Raw genomic sequence first — 21714 nt, 5'->3', positions numbered from 1 at the left:
TGGTATTCTTTCCCTCACATTCACCAGAAGAAATTTACCAAGAAGATGAAAGAGAAAGCTGCAGAAGAAAATTCTTAAGAAAACTCCTTGAATTATGGGTTTTGGATTAAATCTGATTGTGAGCCTCAGAAGGAATTTGAAATCTATGAGGAAAGATCTAGACTCCTGATCCTTCCTCCATTCAGCCCTTTCACCCCCTTCCCTTTTCCTTTTCTCCTTTCTCCCTTTTGAAATCTATCTAATTCCCTTCCCTTACCCTTGGCCCCATTCTCTTCTCCTTCATTCCTCTTCTATCAGTTTCCAATTTTCTTGTCCATTCTGGCTTTAATCTAGAGTGACCAACTGCGTGGGTGCCTGCTGACCAGAAAGATGAGAAAGAGGAGGAGGAGGTGGTGGTGGTGGTGGTGGAAGATGCTGTCTTTCACCAAGGGTCTGGGCCTTCTTGTTCACTGAGTCTTTATTGCCCATGGCTGAGATCTTTTCTGAATCCCCACTATACTGTCTTGTACAGTATATAGCATTATACTATTGGCAACCTGACACCATCACTCGGTAGTTAAAAAAATATTTCTTTATTCTTTATATTTTTATAGTCTCTAGAGTCACTCATAAATCTCCCGGTAATTGCTTAGGGTGGCCACTCCTGGCATTGTGTTGGGAGTCATTTAATACCCAAAGCCATGACTAATGTTTGGCCAGAAAGGTCCTATTGGGCAGCACATGTCCTGAGACACTGGGTGAGGGTATCTCATTATTGTGTGTTAGTTCCATGGTCCAGAAAACAAAAATTGATTCTCAGGCATATCCATGGGGGCATCATTTGGGCACCAGAGATCCGCCTGCCATGTCCTCCAAGATCCAAGACAACAAATCTAGCTGAAAAGAAGTCCCCAATTACTTTCAAACCAAGGAAGCAACCTTTGTCTTATCTTCATATCCCCTGACTTTCGAGTAGATGGTTTTTGTTCATGTTTACAAAAAGTGGTCTAGGGGAGCTGTTGGGGGAGTGGTTTGTGGGTCTGTTTAATGAGGTGGAGGAATATTATGTTTCAGCCAGAAACACTTTTCCCCCAAGTATGGATTCCTATTCTTGGTACTGGCTGAGTACCCGAGGCCAAAGGTGTGTATTCAGAGAGAGGAGGGAGAGAGCCTGATGTCCCAGTAGCTCTGCTTGTTCAATTATATTCTTTAGAAGGACAAACAAACAAACCCAAGTTTCATATGGTACACTTGCACTCCACATCTCATCCTTGGACTGGGGTTCTATTTGATCCTATGATTTCTAAGCAACTTGTTTTCGTTTTCTCTCTCTCTCTGTCTCTGCCTCTCTGTTTCTCTGTTTCTCTGTCTCTCTCTCTGTCTCTCTCTGTCTCTGTCTCTCTGTCTCTCTCTGTCTCTCTGTCTCTCTCTGTCTCTGTCTCTCTGTCTCTCTCTGTCTCTCTGTCTCTGTCTTTCTGTCTCTTTGTCTGTCTGTCTGTCTGTCTGTCTGCCTGCCTGGCTCTGCTGCAAACCATACTGGGGTCTTGGCTCCTAGGAGAAGCAAAGGGAGTTTGGCTGAGTCTGAGTCTGGCTTTGCCACACTGCCCCCCCCCCCCCCCCGCAAGCTTCTTTGCAATCCCTGCCATTCACCCAGCTCAACGCTGCAGCCCAGCTGTGGTGCCTGCGGGAGGGGCTGCCAAATGCTCTGCCTACTGGCTGCTTCCAGCGATTCCTCACACACACAAACACAGCCCTACTCCGCTGCTAGGCTCTGCCTGGCTCAAGCACATGGGAGAGCCCGCCCTGCCTGCCTTCTCCTGTCTCTCACACACTCTGACTTGGACTCGCCCATGGAACCTCTCTGGAAAAGCGTCCTTTCTTCAGCAGGGTAGGATTATTCTCCCCTTTTCTCTTTGTAGATTGAGCGTTTTGAGAAAGCAACTTACCTTATTGGTCAGTGTCTGCATCCTAGCTGTAAGCTGAGGTTTGCCTGCTTTCTCTGGATTTTGGGGGGTACCTCTTTCAGCCGTCTCTCCCACACTCCCTTTCTAGGACTTGTAGAAGTTCTTTGTGTAAATTGATGATTCGGTGGGTTTGGATTTTTCATGAAGTGCTCTTTATTTTTTTGCATGCGTTTCCAAAAAGACAGTTGCGGATTGAAAGTTTGACTTATGGAAATGAAATTATCTGTAGAAAAAATTGCCTTGTGAATTCATGGTTGCTGAGCATAAAGAAAAATACCTTTGATTTACCTGGTTTGTTTTGAACTCTTTCCCTATTTCATGCCTGTGGTCAAGGGTTGGAGGGTGAGTTTTAGCATCCTATGAAATGAGGCATATCCAAAGAGTGCCTCTGAGAACTGGCTTGTCTGCACTCTAAGAATTAGGTAAAATGTGAACTCTTAGGAAATATTCAAAAACATTACTTTGGTGTTTCTGTCAGCTGAGAACCTTTTGTCAGCTATTTGGGTTCACGATTACAGTGAAGAACTGTCATTAGAGAAAGCTGATTTTTTAAATAAGGATTGTGCCAGATGAGCACATAATATATTTGTCAGGTGTTTTGGAGATGTTCATGTTTATGCTTATGCATCTATGTGTATTTATATATGGTGTGTTCATGTTTAGCTCCAATTCAGTGCAAAACTTTCTATTCTTTTCTTTCTCGGTACATCCTAGCCCCAGGGAAGTGAAATGGTCTAGTGCTAGGATTTAAGAAAGGTATGTCTGTGTTTTGTAATTGCCTGGCTAGCCTGATGGTGTGATTTTACTTGCCAATGGCTCGAGACTACTTTTTCTAGTCAAAAGTCAATTTCATATTCGTTTTTTTGAAGTTTTGGTTGCATAACCTGTAGATGGCATGGCACCCCTGGTGCATCTAAACAGAGTTTTTCTGTCTTTCACTAGGGAATCCCTACTGGAAATGAGTAGAGCTTAGGTCCAGCATAAACCCAGAAGCGGGACTGGATGCTCTTAGAAGGTTGCAAGGTGTCACTTGGGGGAAGAATTTTGCAGACGGAACAGTGGAGCTCCCAGGTCAGCAGCATCTTCAATTCAGCAATTTGCAGCCCTTCCTCTAGGCCCCCTTTGCATGTCACCCCTTCCCTACCTGCAACCCCCTCCCCAACACACACACACACACACACACACACACACACACACACACACACACACACACACACCTGAGCCCCCCAGTTGCTCAAAGCAGCCCCACAACTGATACAGTGCACGTGCCAGCGCGCACCTCATGTCATCTGCCCCCCATCTCAGTTCCAGCATGGTCCTCTCCAGGGTCATTCTCTGTACACATTCCCGGACTTCCAGCCAAAGGGTGAGCAGAAAGACAGACAGACAGACAAAGATAGAGGGGGAGAACCTGGCAGGAAAGGACTGACCCTTCAGAGGAGAGTCGGGTCCCGGGAGCTGCCTTCCGAGTCCCTTCGGCAGCTCCGCCGCCCGGGGCACCTGTAGGAGCACCCCGAGACCGCCCTGCCTCCGTCCTCCTGCGCGAAATGCCGCCTCCTGGCCCAGCAGAGAGGCTCGGAAAGTTCAGGGAAGCGGCGACTCTGCCGTCGCTCCAAAGCCCGGTGGCGCCCGGAGTGATGTGGAAGCCAATGAGCGGCGCGAGGCAGCCGTCCCTGGCGGTCGTCCAGCCCCTTCGCAACGCGCGCGAGCCGGGGAGGCCGCGGCGGAAAAGTTGGGGACCCGCGGGCCGCGGCGACCCGCCTCCCCGGGAGCGCTCACGCCCGGCTCAGGCTCCGCTCGCGGGGACGCGGCCTGGATCCCGGTCCCTGGGCAGGGCCAGGGGCAGAGCCCGCTCGCTCTTGGGTAGCTCGTGCCCTGGCTAGCCGGTTCCTGGCTGGTCGCTCCCTCGCTCTCCTGCTCGCTCTCTCTCTCGCTCGCTCGCTCGCTCGCTCCCCGGCGGCGGCGGGCCATGCGGGCCACGCGTCGCGCCGCCTCTCACCGCGCGCTCTGCTGTCGTTCCAGGTGGCCCGCCGGCTGCTGAGCCCCGCGCCGCGCGCGGACCCCACTCGGACCCCCCGAGCATGACCATGACCCTGCACCCCAAGGCGGCGTCGGGGATGGCCCTGCTGCACCAGGTCCAGGCCGGCGAGCTGGAGCCGCTCGGCCGCGCGCAGCTCAAGGTCCCCCTGGAGCGGCCCCTGGGCGACGTGTTCGTGGACAGCGCCAAGCCCGCCGTGTTCGGCTACCCCGAGGGCGCCGCGTTCGACTTCAACGCCGCCGCCGCGCCCGCCTACGGCCAGGCGGGCCTCGCCTACGGCCCCGGGTCCGAGGCGGCGGCCGCTGCCGCCTTCGGCGCCGCCAACGGCCTCGGAGGCTTCTCCCAGCTGAGCAACGTGTCTCCGAATCCCATGGTGCTGCTGCACCCCGCGCCGCAGCTCTCGCCCTTCCTGCACCCCCACGGGCAGCAGGTGCCCTACTACCTGGAGAACGAGCCCAATGGCTATGCCCTGCGCGAGCCCGGACCGCCGGCGTTCTACAGGTACTCGGGAGGCACGTCGGGGGCGGTGGGTCGGGGTAGTGGTGGTGGGCTCGGGGCGCGGGGCAGTCCCCGCCGTCTCCACGGGGAGTCCGCGCAGCGCGCGCGCCCAGCTCGGCTCTGCAGGGCTTGGGGCGGGGGCCGGCTTGGGGTGGGTGATGCTCAAGGTGGACCCCGAGGCCAGAGTGCAGTTCCAGCTGAAGGTGCTGGTGCGGGGGACAAGAGATTTCCCCAGCTTTTAGGGGACAGCGGGAGAGGCAACTCCAAGCCCTCGGCTTGCCTGCTAAGGAGACACTTGTTGGAAAACCCGGGGACAGCAACAGTTACTCGCTATTTCGGGCAAGGAAGGTGGTGGTGGTGGTGGTGGTGGTGATGAGGCATCCACCCCCTACCCCAAGCAAACCAACACGAAGCTCAGGAGCTCCCGCACTGTCCCGCTATGGGATTTGAAGCGAAAGCTTCGGGGCGCGCGTTGGTGTTTTCCAACAGTTCTGAGCTTTTGTTCAGGATTTGCAAAGAAACTGATTTGGAAGGAGCTGGCAAAAGGTTGTTTTGCTCTGGAATTTCGGGAACTGGGATATAAATGATTGTGTTTTTTGTTTTGTTTTTGCTGTTGTCTTTTTATTTTTCCTCTCTCTCTCTCTCTCTCTCTCTCTCTCTCTCTCTCTCTCTCTCTCTCTCTCTCTCTCTCTCTCTCTCTCTCTCTCTCTCTCTCTCTCTCTCTCTCTCTCTCTCTCTCTCTGTTTGGGAGCTATTTCTAGCACCCACCACCACGTCCCCCCACCGCCCCTAATTTCCCGTTTTGGCACTTTTGAGGGCCTTTAAGGTTTCATTGCAATACCCTGCTCAGGAGAGCCATGCTGGGGACACACATGTGTCCAAACAAGTTTCCACTTCCTGGGTTCTCTGTTCGAATCACTGCATACCACATTGCAGCAGACGCCGGACACAGACCTCGTGACAAGAGGACATTTATAGGTGTCCTGTGAGTGCAAAACATGTCCCCTTGTTGAACTACTTTTCTACCAGCTCAGTTGCCTTTTGAGCCTGGGGGCTCTAAGATGTCCCCACCTCCCATGCTTTAGTGGGCAGCTGGGTTCCCAGCCTGGCAATGGATGGGGTGCAAGCCTGGACATCCCCAGGCACCCCCCTAAAACTAGAGTGGAAATTGTGTTTTTGCATTCTCTCCCTGAGAGAGATGCATGTTTTCTGCTTTGTCTTTCTATTTCCTTCTGTCAGTTGCTCCTTCTAATTTTGATGACCAGGGATGGGCCAAACGGGGTGTGCCTGTGCCTGAAGCACGCAAAACTGGGGCTGGGATGAATTGGGGGCACTCATCTGGTGGGTTGTTGAGTTAGTCACTACCTGATTATATTGGGGTGCGGATTTGCCTGTTACCCTGTCCTCATCCTTTTGCGTATCCTTCCACCCCTCTGAGAGGCCTTTGCTATTTACACTCTTATTTGCAGAGACAGTATAACAGTACCAAGGAGAGGAAAGAACCCCTAGAAGCTACTGATGCACAGATCTGAGGTATCTGAGCATCCATCCTCGGCACCCTTAGAGGGCTTTGGGGTACCAAAGAAAGGCAGGTGTAGTCAGAGAGTTTTTACATTAAACCACCGATGAAACAAATTTTGAAAAAAGTTGGCCTATTCCCATGCATTTCACTTGCTCTAAATCAGGCTTTTTAAAGTGGTCAAGAATGAATTTTGTTCACTGGAGAAAGTGACTTAGAATGAAGGAAAACCATTATGTCTCATTCACATATTTTACAAAACTTCCTTGGGCAGGAAGGTTCTGGCTGATGTGGATTCCATAACCTCCTGGTAGAATGCAGAAACTATTTTCTTTGCTGCTTAATTTTCAGTTCTTTTATTGCAAATTAATGCCACTGAATTTCAATGGGTACTAATGAGACTGCTCCCCAGCGGGTTATTTACTGTCTTGCTAATAATTACAAAGTGAGTATGGTCAAATAAAAGAGGGGAATGCGTTTTATTCAAAATTATTCATCATCTCAGGGGCAAATCATATCACTGCAATGTGCCCCATCCAAAACTTTTTGCAGTAGATGATTTTCCAATACTTTTAGAATAATTTTAAGAAAATGACCAAGAATGAAAAAAAAAAAAAAAACAGAAAGAAACCATGTAGGCATGTGATTCTGTGCAGAAATTCTGTTTTAGAATACTTTTTTCCCTTTGTAGTTTATTTCTCACAAATATTGTCTCGTCTTTAAAGTCAGAAATACGGGAGGTAACTTGTTTTAAATGAATAGTATTATTGAATATTTGTGATGTCTTTTTACCTTCCTTTTGAATGTCTCGAATAAAAAGAATATTTGTTTAGGACTTTTAAAGTGACTTAATTTGACTTTTCCAGTGGTTATAAGAAATTTGGGGGACTAAAAGCAATGTTTTCAAACTCCTTATAATAGCATAGACATGATGAAATCAGCTTAGTGAACTACAACTTTAAAAAGGGATCATTAGAAAAGAAGGGATAAAAACTATTTAGTAAAGGTGAGTTTTGTTTCTTGGAAATTTGTTGTAATTATGCCTGACCCACTGTAAATTTTCTTTCTTATCTTTGGTTGAGGCTAAAGAAGTATGAAAGCAATTGGGCTGAACTTCTTTGTTCAAGTAGAAACAAAAAAATGTTTTATTTTCAAGTAAAAATCATAGGCTCTCTAGGTTGTTTTATTTTTTCATCCTCTAGACATTAGATAGTGTCTTGAGGCTAGTTGGCTTAAATGTTGCAATTTCTGATTCTTAATTTTTTCATTTGCAAGATGGTATAAATGGTGGATAGGCCACCAGCATGTTCCATTGAAATGAGGGGAGAATTTGTGGGAAGGTCACATCATTTAACATTAAGATGTACTTGATTACATTTTTCTGTTGGCTGTAATATGTAGTAGCCATATCTGTGTATGACAAACTATGATTTATATAAATACCCTGGGAATTTAATAACCTGAAAAGATAGTCATAAGAACCAATAAATGAAGAGGGGGAAATCAGTAAGTGTCCAAACTGTCATTTTGCAAGATGTTTCTTACTTAAAATATCATGAAGAAAGCAAAAAGAGTCATTGTATCCTGGAGTCCTTTTTAGAATTTAAACAACATAGGGATTTTGAATGAAACTAAATATTTTTTATAAAAAAACAATTTAGGTCTTTTATTTGTTTATAAATAAAAGCCTACTTATTGAATAGGCTTTTTTAAAAATTAATTTAACTACCCAGTATTCTTAAAGGTAACCTGTTGTCTGCTTTTCAATGTGTCTTAGTGAATTAAGACACATATCTTTCACGTTTAGTAATTTGTACACTGACTGAATGCATAGTGTGAATCACTAGTTTGTCCACTAGTAGTCATTTATGACTATTTTTAAGCTTTAAAGAGAAACCCATCTCTTTGGAGATATTTGAATGACTACTTTTCACATTTTCAGAAATAATTTTTATTGTATGTCTCTTCCTTCCTTCCTTCCTTCCTTCCTTCCTTCCTTCCTTCCTTCCTTCCTTCCTTCCTTCCTTCCTTCCTTCCTTCCTTCCTTCCTTCCTTCCTTCCTTCCTTCCTTCCTTCCTTCCTTCCTTCCTTCCTTCCTTCCTTCCTTCCTACCTTCCTTCTTTCAATTCATTAATGCTATTATGAGTATCCAAGACTTTAATTGGATCTTACATACCGCCTTGGAAATGGATGCATTTTAGATTGAAAATAGCATCACCTCTTCAGACCCTATTTCATTTTCACCTACTCCATGTAGCTTGTATCTTTTTTTTTTTTTTTTTTTTTTTTTTTTTTACAGAGCTCCCCTGAAGGATAATTGCCACTTACTCTAATCTTTTTTCTTACAACCAAGTAGTTAATTTGGATCTTTGGTTAACTTTTGTGAGTATATTTAGTATGTGACATTCATAACTTTAGAAAATTCAGTTTCAGCCTGCTGTCTTATTATTTTAAGAATATAAAATTTACGTTAGAATGTATACTATCAGAAAAAACATAGAAGGAAAAATATATGTATAAGATGTCAAACCTTAATGATAGGACATCAGAAAATTTTGTCAAATGAACTTGTAATGAGGTAGAGTACAGGTCTATAATATCTTTCTGATTTTATTTGCTTATAGGTATTTTTCTGATGTTTTTGTAAACTTAAGAATATAGCTGGCAAAAACTTATGTAGGTAGGCCAGAGTTTCACCGCAAATATAGAATAATGATATTTCCTTTGTGGTAACCAAATAAATATCTGAGACATTTGTCTGCAGCCTGGTTTATCCTAAGGAACATTTATTCTTTTAAGTTTTAGGCACAATTAATTTTAAAAAGTAAGACCCTGATTATGTGAAAATAGTTGTAGCCAAAGAAATATAGGCATTTAAATTCCTATGTCTTCTAAAATGTATACTTAGTTATAAAAAAGTATTGCTAACTCCTTATGGGACTTCAGGAACATTTTAAATTTAACTTTCTTAGAATTCAGTAGAAAGTTCTTGATACCTTTATTAGCTAGGACACATTGGATGAAGAGGACAGATTAGTCATCGGTTTAACTTTGAGTCCCAATGTGCTGACCTGGGAAAGGAAAACCCAGACTGATCACAAAGGTTTAGAACCCAAATGCATATATCAGACATAAATGTACATATATTAAAAATAAATAAACAGTGTTGTGAATAGAACCCAACCAAAGTGAAAGTATAAGAGAAAGGCACTTCCACCAAAATCATTGCCATTTTGTTTTAAACCCTTTGATTGAACCAACACCTGATGCTGCTTAAGTTAGCACCGAATCTGAGATACCCTTCACTTTCCCCCCAAATCCTACCTTGGGAATCTGGGTGGTAACTGGAACACCCTTAGGATATTCTTGATCCATTGAGGGAAGAAAGTAGGATTGCTAAATTCAGTACCTTGGAGAATATAGATTTGGAATAATAGGGGAAGATTTGCATTAAGAACACTTTTAGTGACTGACATATTTTTAACTCTTCATTACAAATGCAAAGGATAGAAAGACTATTTTGACCCCACTGGACATATTTTTCCATAGTTCCTTGAGGTCATAATTTTAAGAAATTTGGTCAAATAAGAAACTCTGTGATGTGATGATGGGAGGATTCAGGTCAATAGTGGCGGTTGTTGTCGGTGATGTTGATGGTACCTGTAACGTGTTGGCATTGTTTTGGGGAAGTCATTTTCCCTGATGTCTTTTATGAAATATTCTGCACACAGAAATCCAATTCTTGGCCCAAAAGAGAATACAAGTGGAAAGGCACTTGGCTCAAATGTGGCTGTGGCGTGAATCCCTAGCATCACAATTTATCTCTAAGTTTGACTAGGGGTGACACTTGAGTACAGAGTCAGGACTAATCACTGAGCACTACCTGGTATTGGTCCCACCCAAGGAAAAGGAAATCAAATAAAATCTGTGTCATGTACTTTGCTCTTTTTTTCTATGATTCTAAATTTAGGTAAATAGTCCAAAATGTCAATAGTGATTTTTTAATAACATGGATACCACAAATCTGTTAATTATCTCTAATTTTACAAAGAATATTTTTTCAAAGGGAAAATCTAAACAAGCCTGATTTTGGGGGGTTGTCCCCACTTTTTAAAGGGGAAAGTCACATCCTTAATTTTTGCCTATAGCCTCAGGTTGAATCAGATGTGTGGTCTTTCATAAGAATGGGCGTAGGTATTATGTAATTTTAGACTCTATGGAGTGCTATGAATTAGGTAGGGGGTAATTTTGTACACACTTGAACAAAGTTAATTAAAGACTAATTGGGATTGAACATTTACAAAAGAGCCCTTCAGAAATTCACTGTGGACTCTTGTTTTGTTTTAGGCCACACCCAGCTCTGCTCAGTCTGCTTTCCTGGGTCTGTGTTCAAGAATTGCTCCTGGTCATGTGCTGGGGTCCATATGGGATACTAGGGATTGAATCTGGGTCATGCCATGCTGTCCCATTCCCCCACCAGGGTTCTTTCTGAAAGTGTCCTGCCTCCCATGAGGAGCCAAAAAGCATCTGGAACATCAAGTTCAGGTTCTCACCTCCAAGGAAAAGATGCTGTATCTCCTGTTTTCCAGGATACCCAGCATTTTTGTGCTCAGGGACCAGCACTGTGGTGTGGTGTGGTTTGGTGCCAGGCCCTACTTCCTTGTTGCCAGTTGGACTCATTTTGCTAATATAAAGCCTGGGTATTTCTTCTAAGATCCTGTAAGTGCAAGGCAATTCTCTTTCAGCTTCCTGAAAGTGTTAGAAATAGTAAAATAAAATTTTGCTTTAGCATAAATTCTCTTTTCTCTGCTGCCTCTTTAAAAAATTAGTCTGATTCTGGAGTTTCTTGTTTTGTTTCTTTATATTTTGCTCTATTTTTAATGTTATTCTCTTTCAACTTGTGACCTCTTATCCCGATCAAGCTTTCTTTGTTATCTGTTTTATTTGCTTCTTCTGAATATTTTTAGATATTTTTTCTCTATCTTTTCTGTTTGTTTCCTGATTAACCTGCTTCATTTTTCTTTTCCTTTTTGAGGAAATTTGGAATATTACTCAACAGAGTTGCTCTCTGTCTTGAGAAAGTCAGTGAGAATCTGCCTTAATAAGTAAATAAATCAGGTTGGTATTACATCTGGGATAGAAGCTTCAAAGAAAATCAGGGATTTTTCACAGAGAGCAGTTGTCTTTGCAGCTCATTCACTGATTTTATAGGCAACCTGCTCTGAAATTGTAGGGCTCATCAGTGGCCTCAGTGAAATAGAGGTGGTTGTGTAGTTACAGTTTAACTGCTAGCACAGAGCTCCTAGGAAATCATGTGTGTGTGTGTGTGTGTGTGTGTGTGTGTGTGTGTGTGTGTGTGTGTGTGTGTGTGTGTGTGTGAAATAGTTGAGCCTCATTTGTCTGCAGATAGATTTAGGATAGAGAAGGCCACACAGTTTTGGCTGTTGTCTCTGTGTGGGTCAATTCTCAGGAGTTCTAGAAGCATGTAAACTTGCACCTGCTTTTAACAGGCATTTAAATCTGACTCTCACTTGCCACTCTGTTAATATAATGACTTATTTGGAGGTTTAGGATAAATCTCAGTGATAGAGGTTATGTCTCGTATGTATGTACGTATGTATGCATGCATGCATGTATGTATGTGACTCTTACCTTCAATCCCCAAACTGCAAAACAAATAAGTAAACACAAAACCAAAATAAACAAGTTGAAAATCACCCTTAATTTTGGAGCAAACACAAGCATATGCATGATTAATTTTGCTCATATAATGAAGGTATTCTTTTTTATGGGGGGGCACACATGATGATGCTCAGGGGTTACTCCTAGCTGTATGCTCAGAAATCGCTCCTGGCTTGGGGGACCATATGGGATGCTGGGGGATTGAACCGTGGTCCGTCTTAGGCTATTGCAGGCAAGGCAGATGCCTTATCGCTTGCACCACTGCTCCGGCCCCAATGAAGGTATTCTTAATGGTGTTTTGTTTTGGTGAAAATTCCTAACTACAACATTAACATTGTGAGAAACAGTATTAATTCTAAACTTCCTTTATATTAACTTTGACCCAGCCATTCTTTTTCTCTGTTGGTTTATTTCAAACCTTCCAGAGAGAAGAGAGCTACATTCCAATTTGAGTACAACATATAATTCAGCTAAATTAAAAAGCTGTTTTATTTTGTTATCTGAAAAAATCCAAAGAATGTTGTAGAACTGATATTTGGGGGCCTCTTTAATTTTTAATAGGAGGCATCCCCCATCTTTGCTCTCAGTGGAGTCCTCTGCTGTATTTCTGCCAATTTTCAGAAAAGGTGCCAGGTACATGAGGGCCTGTGAGCTGTCAGCCCCAGCAACTGTACTTCTGGCTGGAACTAAGACCTTTCTGGACTGGATCTTTCCATGGGATGGAGAGAATGGGAGGAGCCTGTAATTTCTCCTTGCTCCTGAATAACAATGCAAATATGGAATCTCTAGCGCATTGCAAGAACACTTGCTTCTAATTCTTTATGAATTCTGTATTCATGAATTTTCTACTTGCTAAAAGTTATTTGTAAATCTCCAATCAATACCCACGGTCCTTCTTGGTCATTACCGTGCATAGTGGGGAAAATGTGAGAATCATCCAAACTAATATCCAACTAAGATATATCTGGTTATGATTTTAGCCTCTCAAATGTTCCAAGTGTGCCCCATGTGGTCTTTTGAATGACATGCTATTGGGAGCCTTGTACTTTTGGTAGGAGTGTTCCTGATTCAAATGGACCCTTAGCATCATAGGCAAAAGAAGGGTACTGTGTATTCCTAACATTGAAGATTGCTGGGTAAACTTTGTTTTGTCAAGTGCTGCCAGGCTTGAGTTTTGTGTTAATGAAGCAGGCATGTATGTTAGGTAATCACATATGAAATAAATCTCTATCTTGATTGTTTGATGAAAATGTTCTATTCTAAGGCTTCAACCTAGCCTGTGGTTTCTCTTAGGAACCACTGTTGAATATTTACCAAGTCGGAGTAGATGAGAGTCGAATATATAATGTAGCTTGATTTAAGTACAGATTTGGGAGGCTGAAAGTTTTTGTCTTGCTTGGCCGCTCTTAAATTCTCTTCTCTTTGGTGGGGCTGGGGGAATACCTGGCTGCACGCAGGGCTTACTCCTGGCTCACTCCTGGCTCTGCACTCAGAAATAGCTCCTAGCAGGTTCAGGGATACTGGGGTAGAACCCAGGTTTGTCCTGAGTAGGGCAAGTATTATGCAAACAGCCTCCCACTGAGCTATTGCTCTGGCCCCTTGAATTCTCATTTAAAGTGTATCTCAATTTTTCCTCTGTCAAGTGGCTGATAGGGCCTGTGCCTTTTGATGGTTATTAAGATTAAGTGAATAAAATGATTTCTAGGACCTAGAGCCTAGCAAGTCATTGTTTTTAGTGCTTCTTTCTTAAAAGTTGCTGGGACTCACTCCTTGGTTCCTGGGGACCATGTAGTGCTCAGTATCAAATTCTGGATTCAGGGCACAACTCCAGCCTTGTCCCGCCCCTAAATTTTACTTATTAAAATATTGAATGGTGCTGCAGAGAAAACTCATGACCTCCATGCCAGTGTTGATTTTTGTTTTGTTTTGTTTTGTTTTGTGTTAGGGCTACATCAGCGGTGCTCAGGGGTTACTGCTGGCTTTATACCTAAAAATCGCTACTAACAGGCTTGGGGGACCATATGGGATGCCAGGGATCAAAAGCGGTTTGTCCATGTTCAAGGCAAATGCCCTACTCACTGTGGTATCACTTCAGCCCCGCTCCTTGTTGATTTTTAAGAATGAGACTAGCCCTCTCCTAAGAAATTTGTTCTGTGCATTAAGAAAAGTTTATTAGACTTATCAGATGACTTGTAGAATATTTATTGGTTGTCAGCTGACCTTATAGTAGGTAGATATGTAGATCAGATTGGATACATGGTCAAGTCACTTATAATTCAGGCAGGACTTATCAAGTATCTAGTGAAATAGAATGGACTGAAGAAGAGGATAAAGAAGGGACCATGAGAGGCATTGAAGAGACAGAGGTTCAGAAATAATTGATGGAAGAACTTAGCTAAGTTAAAGGATGGGAAAACAGGGGAGAAATGCTGGTTGGAAGAAATTCTGCTTCCTGGTTGCTCCCTGTTATCCTAGTTACAGTTCTTTTTACAGAATAATTGCTCAGCCATCTAAAGAATCAAAGTAATGACTTGGTCAACTAACTATAATTTGTTAAGAACAAGTAACTTTGATAATGCCAGTTATTAGTATTTTTGAGGACAGAGCACCAAACACTGTGAGTTGAAAGCCATCTATGAACCATCTCATTGAGTCCTTCTAGCCAATAGAGGCTCCAATTGCTGCTGTTCTATCCAATTTAGGGCAAAACTAAATAAGACTGATAGATTTGCCCAAAGTGATTTGCCCGGAGTGATTGCCTAAGTGATTTGCCTAAAGGTATAATATCAGCCATTTAATTTAAGGCTTAGAAAACTAGATGTTGACTAATCTCTGAATCTCAAGTTTTCCAATAGCACATTATACACAAAAGTAGACAGTATGACTTCTGACCACTTGCCTGCAGTTGTCTCATTAATTCTCAATAATATTTTTTATGTTTAGTTGTGACAGTACTTTAATTTTAGACTCATTCCCAGGCTGCTTCTTATAGTTTTATGAGAGATGCCTATTTTTATGGTTCTTGATAAAAAAACTTGGTTAAACAGTGTTCCATTAAGTAGAAAATGTTTTCTCTTCTAATATCAGAAAGAGCCATTGAACACAGTCTTACAAACTTTTTAATTGTAACCATTTACATTGCTCCATGTGAGTGTACCACCTGAGAATTTTATGTCTGAACAAAATTACAGTGTTCATTTTGTTCAGTAACTCTCTTTATACTGCTAAAATAAAAAAAAAACAGGATTTTAAACTGGGATGGAATTTTAAGCAGGTTGAATTCCTGTCTCTTTTTCATCAAGTGACTGAAGTCTGGACCTGTAGGTTTCCAATAGTGGTTTGTGGATTATTTCTACTTGAGAACCATTAATCCAGAGCAGAGATATTCAACAATTTTATACTTATATATCAGCATCTGTTCTGCAAGCCTGCAGTTATAAGCATCAGTTGTCTTTAATCTCTCTGTACATGCAGTCTGGTACTGGTCTATGAGGCAGAAGCTGAAAACCAGTGATCTTAAGTGCTGACATGAATTCCCCCAAGGTTTCATGGCAAGGATGAGCAGAGCCATATCTGGAGCCTATACTTGCCTTTAGACCACTGCTTCCTACTTAACATATGGAGGCATGACCAACCTCTGGCCTCTCAACATGAAGAGGCTCTTATAGTTCTACCAGACATAGTAGATCTTAAGCAAAGTAAGATCAAGAAATGTCTGATGTTGAAGGTTCGAAAATTACAGTCATGGCAGCAATGAGTAGCCTAGTCCCTCTACACTGGCCATGTATTTAGGAGATATATAGTCCATGTGAGAATTTTTAAGAATCTAGCTTGAGATATCTAGATCTGTTGAAAACTTATTTTCTATATTGTAGATCATTTCCTCTTATCTTTTAGATCTCACTATATGAATTTTTCTTCATGAGTGATTTTTGCCTGTGGATCAACAGTGGTCTACAGACCAGCAGTTGAACACTATGGATTTAAATCATTCCCTGTCGGTTTTCCTTTTTTCTTATCTTTCCTATCTTTTTCCTATCTTTTGTTTACTTGATGACAAAAGCTTTCCTTTCTTGCTTCTTATTTTTAATTACTAGGGCTAAAAGAATTACCTAGCTAGATTTTACTAAAGACTTACACTAACTCCTTTTTCCATCAAATTTCTTAATGCATTTGGGTGCTATTTTTATTACACAATTACCAATGTGAAAATGGATCTTGAATGATTTCATAATAGATATTTCACCTTAGTTTGGGCAAGATTTGAAAATAATTTCATATATACTTGATCCAGCCATCCAAATTACAATAGAAATTGTTGATAACATGGTCCCTAAGTTGAAAAACGTGTTTTCATTGAAGCTAATTACTATATCCAACATTGGTTATGTACTGTTTACTATTAATTTTTTGCCAGGTAGTTTAATATTGTTCCAGGAAATGAAATTTAAGTTTAATAAGCATGGAAATGAATGGAACCATGTGTCATCAGTATAATTAATCTGCCTGATAAATGTGTCAAGAAGGTTATGGCTGATGCATTATAACTATACAAAATCAAGAGGAACTGTGACCATTTATTTTGTAGAAGTTTATATTTATCAAGAGAATATTTTTAATTCAACAAAAATATAACAAAATTTTCTACTATCAATTTGCTGAGTGAAAGTACTGTTAGAGTTAGTCAATTGGAATTTATGAAAAGGTGATGCTAATAATTGCACAGTTCACGACATTCTTGAGAGAATTTGGAGCAATATATATACCTGTGTGACTTTTCTATGTGCAGAAGATAGATATTTGGAAATGGTAGTAGAAGTTTCTGAAAGTGTTATAAACATCCTCTAAGAGAAATGCTTTCCACTATAAAGTTTATAATAGAACTCTTGAGATATTTTGAAGAAACTTTGCCCTGTCTTCTGCCTTCTGAAAGTTTCTAGCAGATATGTGACATTTGACACAGAAGGAACACTGGGAGTCAATGGCAGTATTTTCAGAGCCAGTATTTTCTTTTGGAAGATGATTACTTTTCTTCTCCTCCTTCAAATTTTGTCTTTAACTTTCTTACTGGAGCTCCAGAAGCAGAGGAGAGCAGCAAGTGGGTTAAAAGGTAAGAATGAGCAGACATTGGACCCCATAGTGCTGTTCTAAACTGTAGTTTCACCCCAGGAGGAAGCCTTACTTTGGTGACTCAAGCTTGGTGCATAGGAAGATACATTAGTCTTGTTAACCAGTGAGCAATTTTTATAAATGTGTGAACATCAATTTAATACCATATTCCCTGGACTAAAAGTTAATGCATTTTCAAAATGCCACAATTTGCCTAAATCAGAATTTTGTCTCATCACTAGGTAAAACACTAGGCTGTGACAATTGACCTTTCCCACTGTCCTGAGTTTAATTTTTGCTGTCTGCCAGACACATGTATCACCATGACCTTCTCTTCAAAGTAGCATGTTTGGAATTTCCAGAGAAAATACAGGATCCTGAGGCATAGTGGAACTTCTATAAAGTGCAACGCTTGTTTAAGTGTCAGTGGGTACCCTGGGAGATTATGCAGAAACTTTCTGTGTGGCTGATCTGAAACTTAGTTTCTCGGGATGCCTGCAATTTTATTGATCCAACCTGGTCACAGCAGCTATATTGGTTCCTTGTTTATTGTGTCTAATTTTTGACACCCAGAGTTTATTTTCTACTGCCTCCCTTAGCAGAGAGCACCAGGATGCCTGTCTCTAGACAGTGTAGTATTTGTACACCTATTTTAGTTATCCTCACTGATTATACTTAAGGGTTCAAGTTTAGAGCCAACACAGAATAACAGACATAGCTGACCATTGTTGGTTTCCTTCACTATCTGAAAGTAGAATGCCCATATGCAAACTCAATAAGCAGAAATGATTTAAACAAAGAAGCAATTACTGTTTATTTATACTGACTGTTGTCATACTAGTTATTATAAAAAAAACCCTACCAAATATTACATAAAACCCACAAATGACACAAATGCGTAGAACAAGCAGGTCCCCAAAACACACAGTCTGTAAAAGTAAATAGTGGAGTAAGATCTGGGTAAGATTCTTGCTGCTTGGGGGTCAACATTGTCTTTTTCTGCTGTGGTACAGAAACTGGCCACTCTTCTAGCTTTTGATCCTTTGCTGAAAAAGCAGAAATTCACTTTGTATTTCTAACTTCTAGTGAAATCATAAGTTGTTTCCATAGGGTGTTTTTCCTAAAAGTCAAATGGTATAATGTGAACTTTTTAAATGTGAGGGGCAGGCAAAGAAGGACAAACATAGGAACAAATGTTCCCATGCTTTCCTTCCATGTATGATCATCCATGGGATGCAATCCAAGGTTCTTACTCCTTGTCATCAGAGTCACTAAGTTGGGAATGGGTCACAGAGTCCTCTAGAAACAGCACTTTCCTAGAGCTCTCTTGGTTGTCTGAAGGAAATGTTCTTGTGGCAACATTATTGGATTTCAGGAAATAGGAGCTGAGAAAAAGAACTATGAAATGCTGTCTAATGTGTGAAAGGGTTAGCAGAAGCCCAGACCTGGCTGGGAAACATCCCTCACTGCAGCACTTTCTGCAAGATAAGGCTTGAGTTTTCAGTACCTTGGGGGCAGGTGAGTTTGTGAGAGAACAACTTGAGCTTGTTTTGTGGCATGCATAGAGTGGTGGGTTTTCCTGCTTGGTTATCAATGATCCTTGTGGTTCGGTCAGTGCCTGGTGAATCTTCAGCACATGGCAGTGGATTGACCCAAGGTAGTTCTGAAATCCAACTGGGGCCTAATGAGAGACTATAAAGCTTAGGACCTGCATACTTTGCATGAACCTTAAGCTACAAGGTTTCCTGAATATGGTGATAGAGCTCCCCTAATCCTGCTGGTGTGGGCTTGGAGGTTCAGAGCACTTTTGGGCTCTGCAGGACTAGAACTACACCACATACTCAGGCTATAGCTTTAAACTACTGGCCTGATTTTTGCATATTATGAGGTGCATATTTTGCATACTATGCAAATATTTTGCATAGTATGTAAAACTCTAAACTCTGGAAGGCTGGCTACTCCCTCAAAAAATAAAAAACAAAAATCAAAAAACAGTGGTGTAGAAAAAGCTCTTCCAAGATTTAGAAAGTTCGACAATTCTTCAGTGGTGTCCCCAGGACAGGTCAGAAAGCTATCATGCAGTTTGTTTAGGGGACATTCTCTGCTGTGCTGTTGGGGAGTTCACAGGGAACTTTCCCAAGGCCTCATAATGTTTCCTCAGTCCCATAATGTTTCTCAGTCCCAGCCCAAGGATATTGCCGACCTGCCAGAGTCTCCTTCCAAGGCATTTCAGGGGGAAGCACTGGAATGGGACCATCATAGAGTCTCCAGAGCCCTCAGCTGCTGAGCAAACTTGTGCTTCAGCTGGTTGCAGCTGAGGCCATTGAGAGTTGATGGCCCGACTGGGTGCCTGTTGATGCAGCTGACAGTGAAGGAGAAGGTAGATTCTGAAATGGAGAGCTTGATTCTTTCAATTTCTTTTGGCTTCAGAGGAATCTTAGCTCTCAAGGAACACTAGCACTAGACTGAGGATGGCCATTTCACAGCTAAATGTAAAGATCTTTATGTCTCAAGTTCTAAGCTTCAATAGACATACTATGATGGTTTTCCTATGACCAAGTTCAAAGCTTTGTAGGAGGAGGGAAAGGCGTTGAGACAGACCATTTGAGTCCTCCGCACATGGCTCTGGTTGCTTCTGACTCCATGTCTAGATGACCCCATCAAAGCTATAGCCCAGAATGGAGGCTGAGCTGCTGAGGCTGCTTACCCACTCAACAGCTTGTGCTGTGAGCCTGGATGCTTCTAGAGAGTTCCACAGCAACCATGTACGTCTGTGGCTATTAGTGCTTAGAGTCCAGAAAATTGGGTGGTATTAGCTCTGCTGACTTCCAGTTGCTAGAACTGTATCCTTTGTGTAAGGAGTAACAAAAATCATTTCTGGGGAGTTTGACTGGAGTGGCTAGTGTAGAGAATTTGCATGTTCTTACTTCTCTGCTGATTTCAACCCTCTACCAACATTCCCTAGAGGGTTGGCTCTGACTTCTTTTTTCATTTGATTTACAAATATTTGTTGAATAGTAACTCTCTGCCAGGCACTGTTCTTGATCCTGGGAATAGACTTCTGGGCAAATCAGACACATCAGTTTTTCCCATGGCAATGTTGACATTGACAGAAAGATTGGGTCCAGGGAGAAGTAGTAGGAGAAGCTCATAAAAATGTTTTTCAGGTTGAGGTCCCAGGGACCAAATAGGCCTTGATGCAGGAGCAGGTTTGCTGTGAAGGAGGCTAAATGACATGCACAGCTCATGTGACTGAGTGGGGCCTTTGTAAGTAAGCCAGTGTCTTCAAACTGCTTTTTACTGGGAGTGTTTTGGTGACAGAAAAAAGGTTTCATTCACAGGACCTGATCCAATACCAGCCCAGTCAATTCCAGTTGCAACCAGCCACAACTTTTCAGGCCACAGTTGTTTTTTGAATCCATTTTGCTATTGTTGAACTAGATCTCAACTATTGTCAGTAATGGATGGAATTGGAGGCAGCCATGCTGTGAAGTGAGTCAAAAAGTAAACAAATACAAGATGATCTCACATGCAGAGTATAAAGAAACAATTCTCAAGGGTAACAAATCCAGAGAGATTAATACAATGGGGAAATGAGGATGCCAAGGGGTCGAGAAGGGATAATGGTGTCAGAATTGGCCAAGCAGCTTTGTTTCTGTCAAAAAGTGGCAGTCCTACTGTAATTGTAATTCATTACTACTGTAAATGATGGCACCTGAGTAAAAAGGGTTTTTCAGAGAAGGAATAGCCAGTCTGGCTTTTTATTTTGTACGTTTTCATACCTCTACAGAAATGGGATAGTGTAATGACCTATTGGATCTATGATGTGCCATGTTGACAACAACACTTTACTTGTTCATATTTCCGTGTGTACATATTCCATCTGGAGATGGAACTGAGACATACAGCAATGTTATTAAAGTTACACCCCTAGGGCTGAAGTGGCCTTGCCCTTGCCCACGCTAATCTAGGACAAACCTCAGTTCGATCCCCTGGTGTTCCATATGGTCCCCCAAGCCAGGAGCAATTTCTGAGTGCATAGCCAGGAGTAACCCCTTAGTGTCACCGGGTGTGGCCCCAAAACAAAAAAAAAAAAGTTATATCCCTGATCTTTCCATCTGCATTTCTTTTTGTTTGTTTGTTTGTTTGTTTGTTGTTTTTGGGCCACACTCGGAGGTGCTCTGATGTTACTCCTGGCTCTATGCTCAGAAGTCACTCCTGGCAGGCTTGAAGGACCATATGGATGCCAGGAATCAGCTGCATGCAAGTCAAATGACCTACTGCTTGCTGTGCTATCTCTCTGGGCCTCTCCATCTGCATTTCTAAAGGTTGAGGACTAGTTTTAAAAATGTAAATGAAATGAATGTAATCCTCTTCAGGATGTAATATATAGAGATGGACATTTATTATAATATTGTCTATGTGTTTTGTTTTTTTTTAGTTTTAAAGATTAACAGCAACATCTTACTTCAGAAATTTGGGGTTCTTTCCAAAATATTATGTAAATTTTTTTCTCTAGAAAGAGGAAATATTCTTATTTTTTCCCAGATGAGAGAGATTGATTAGTTAATTAGGTATTCAGTTACTTATTTTCAGCTCCTATAGGTTTTTCTTTTGGTAATACAGGTAAGTTAGAAATGCCATACCCAAACTTACAATTGCATTTATTTTGTTATCTGTTGTAGTTAGTCCATGAGAAAATTGAGCAGGCCTTTGGGCATGAACAGGTCTAATTTAGTAACTTTAAGGTATTTTCAAGGGATGTTATAGAATAATTTCCACAAAATTTAACTGCACTGAACTCTGTGTAAACAGAGTTTAAGATACCTGGTTGTTTCTGATGCATTAGATATAACAGCGATTTTGTTGTCCTTTGAGAAAAACCTGAGAAGATGTGAATTTCCATCCCAGCCAAGGGGACTGAG

The 21714-nt window shown here is 41.9% G+C and overlaps 1 protein-coding gene across 1 annotated transcript in view; it reads left to right on the top strand.

The window, feature by feature from the left end:
* Positions 1 to 3758: 3758 nt before the first annotated feature.
* ESR1 (estrogen receptor 1) overlaps positions 3759 to 21714 on the top strand; it is a 281586-nt gene continuing 263630 nt past the window's right edge. The window contains exon 1 of the mRNA XM_049765462.1: positions 3759 to 4482. Coding sequence (XP_049621419.1) covers positions 4025 to 4482 — 458 coding nt within the window. The 5' untranslated portion in view covers positions 3759 to 4024. The remainder of the gene's footprint in view (positions 4483 to 21714) is intronic.

Source organism: Suncus etruscus, chromosome 18 (assembly GCF_024139225.1).
Source record: "Suncus etruscus isolate mSunEtr1 chromosome 18, mSunEtr1.pri.cur, whole genome shotgun sequence".
NCBI classification, from domain to species: domain Eukaryota; kingdom Metazoa; phylum Chordata; class Mammalia; order Eulipotyphla; family Soricidae; genus Suncus; species Suncus etruscus.
The sequence above is the reverse complement of the archived record's forward strand: the minus strand, read 5'-3'. Positions and strand labels throughout refer to the sequence as shown.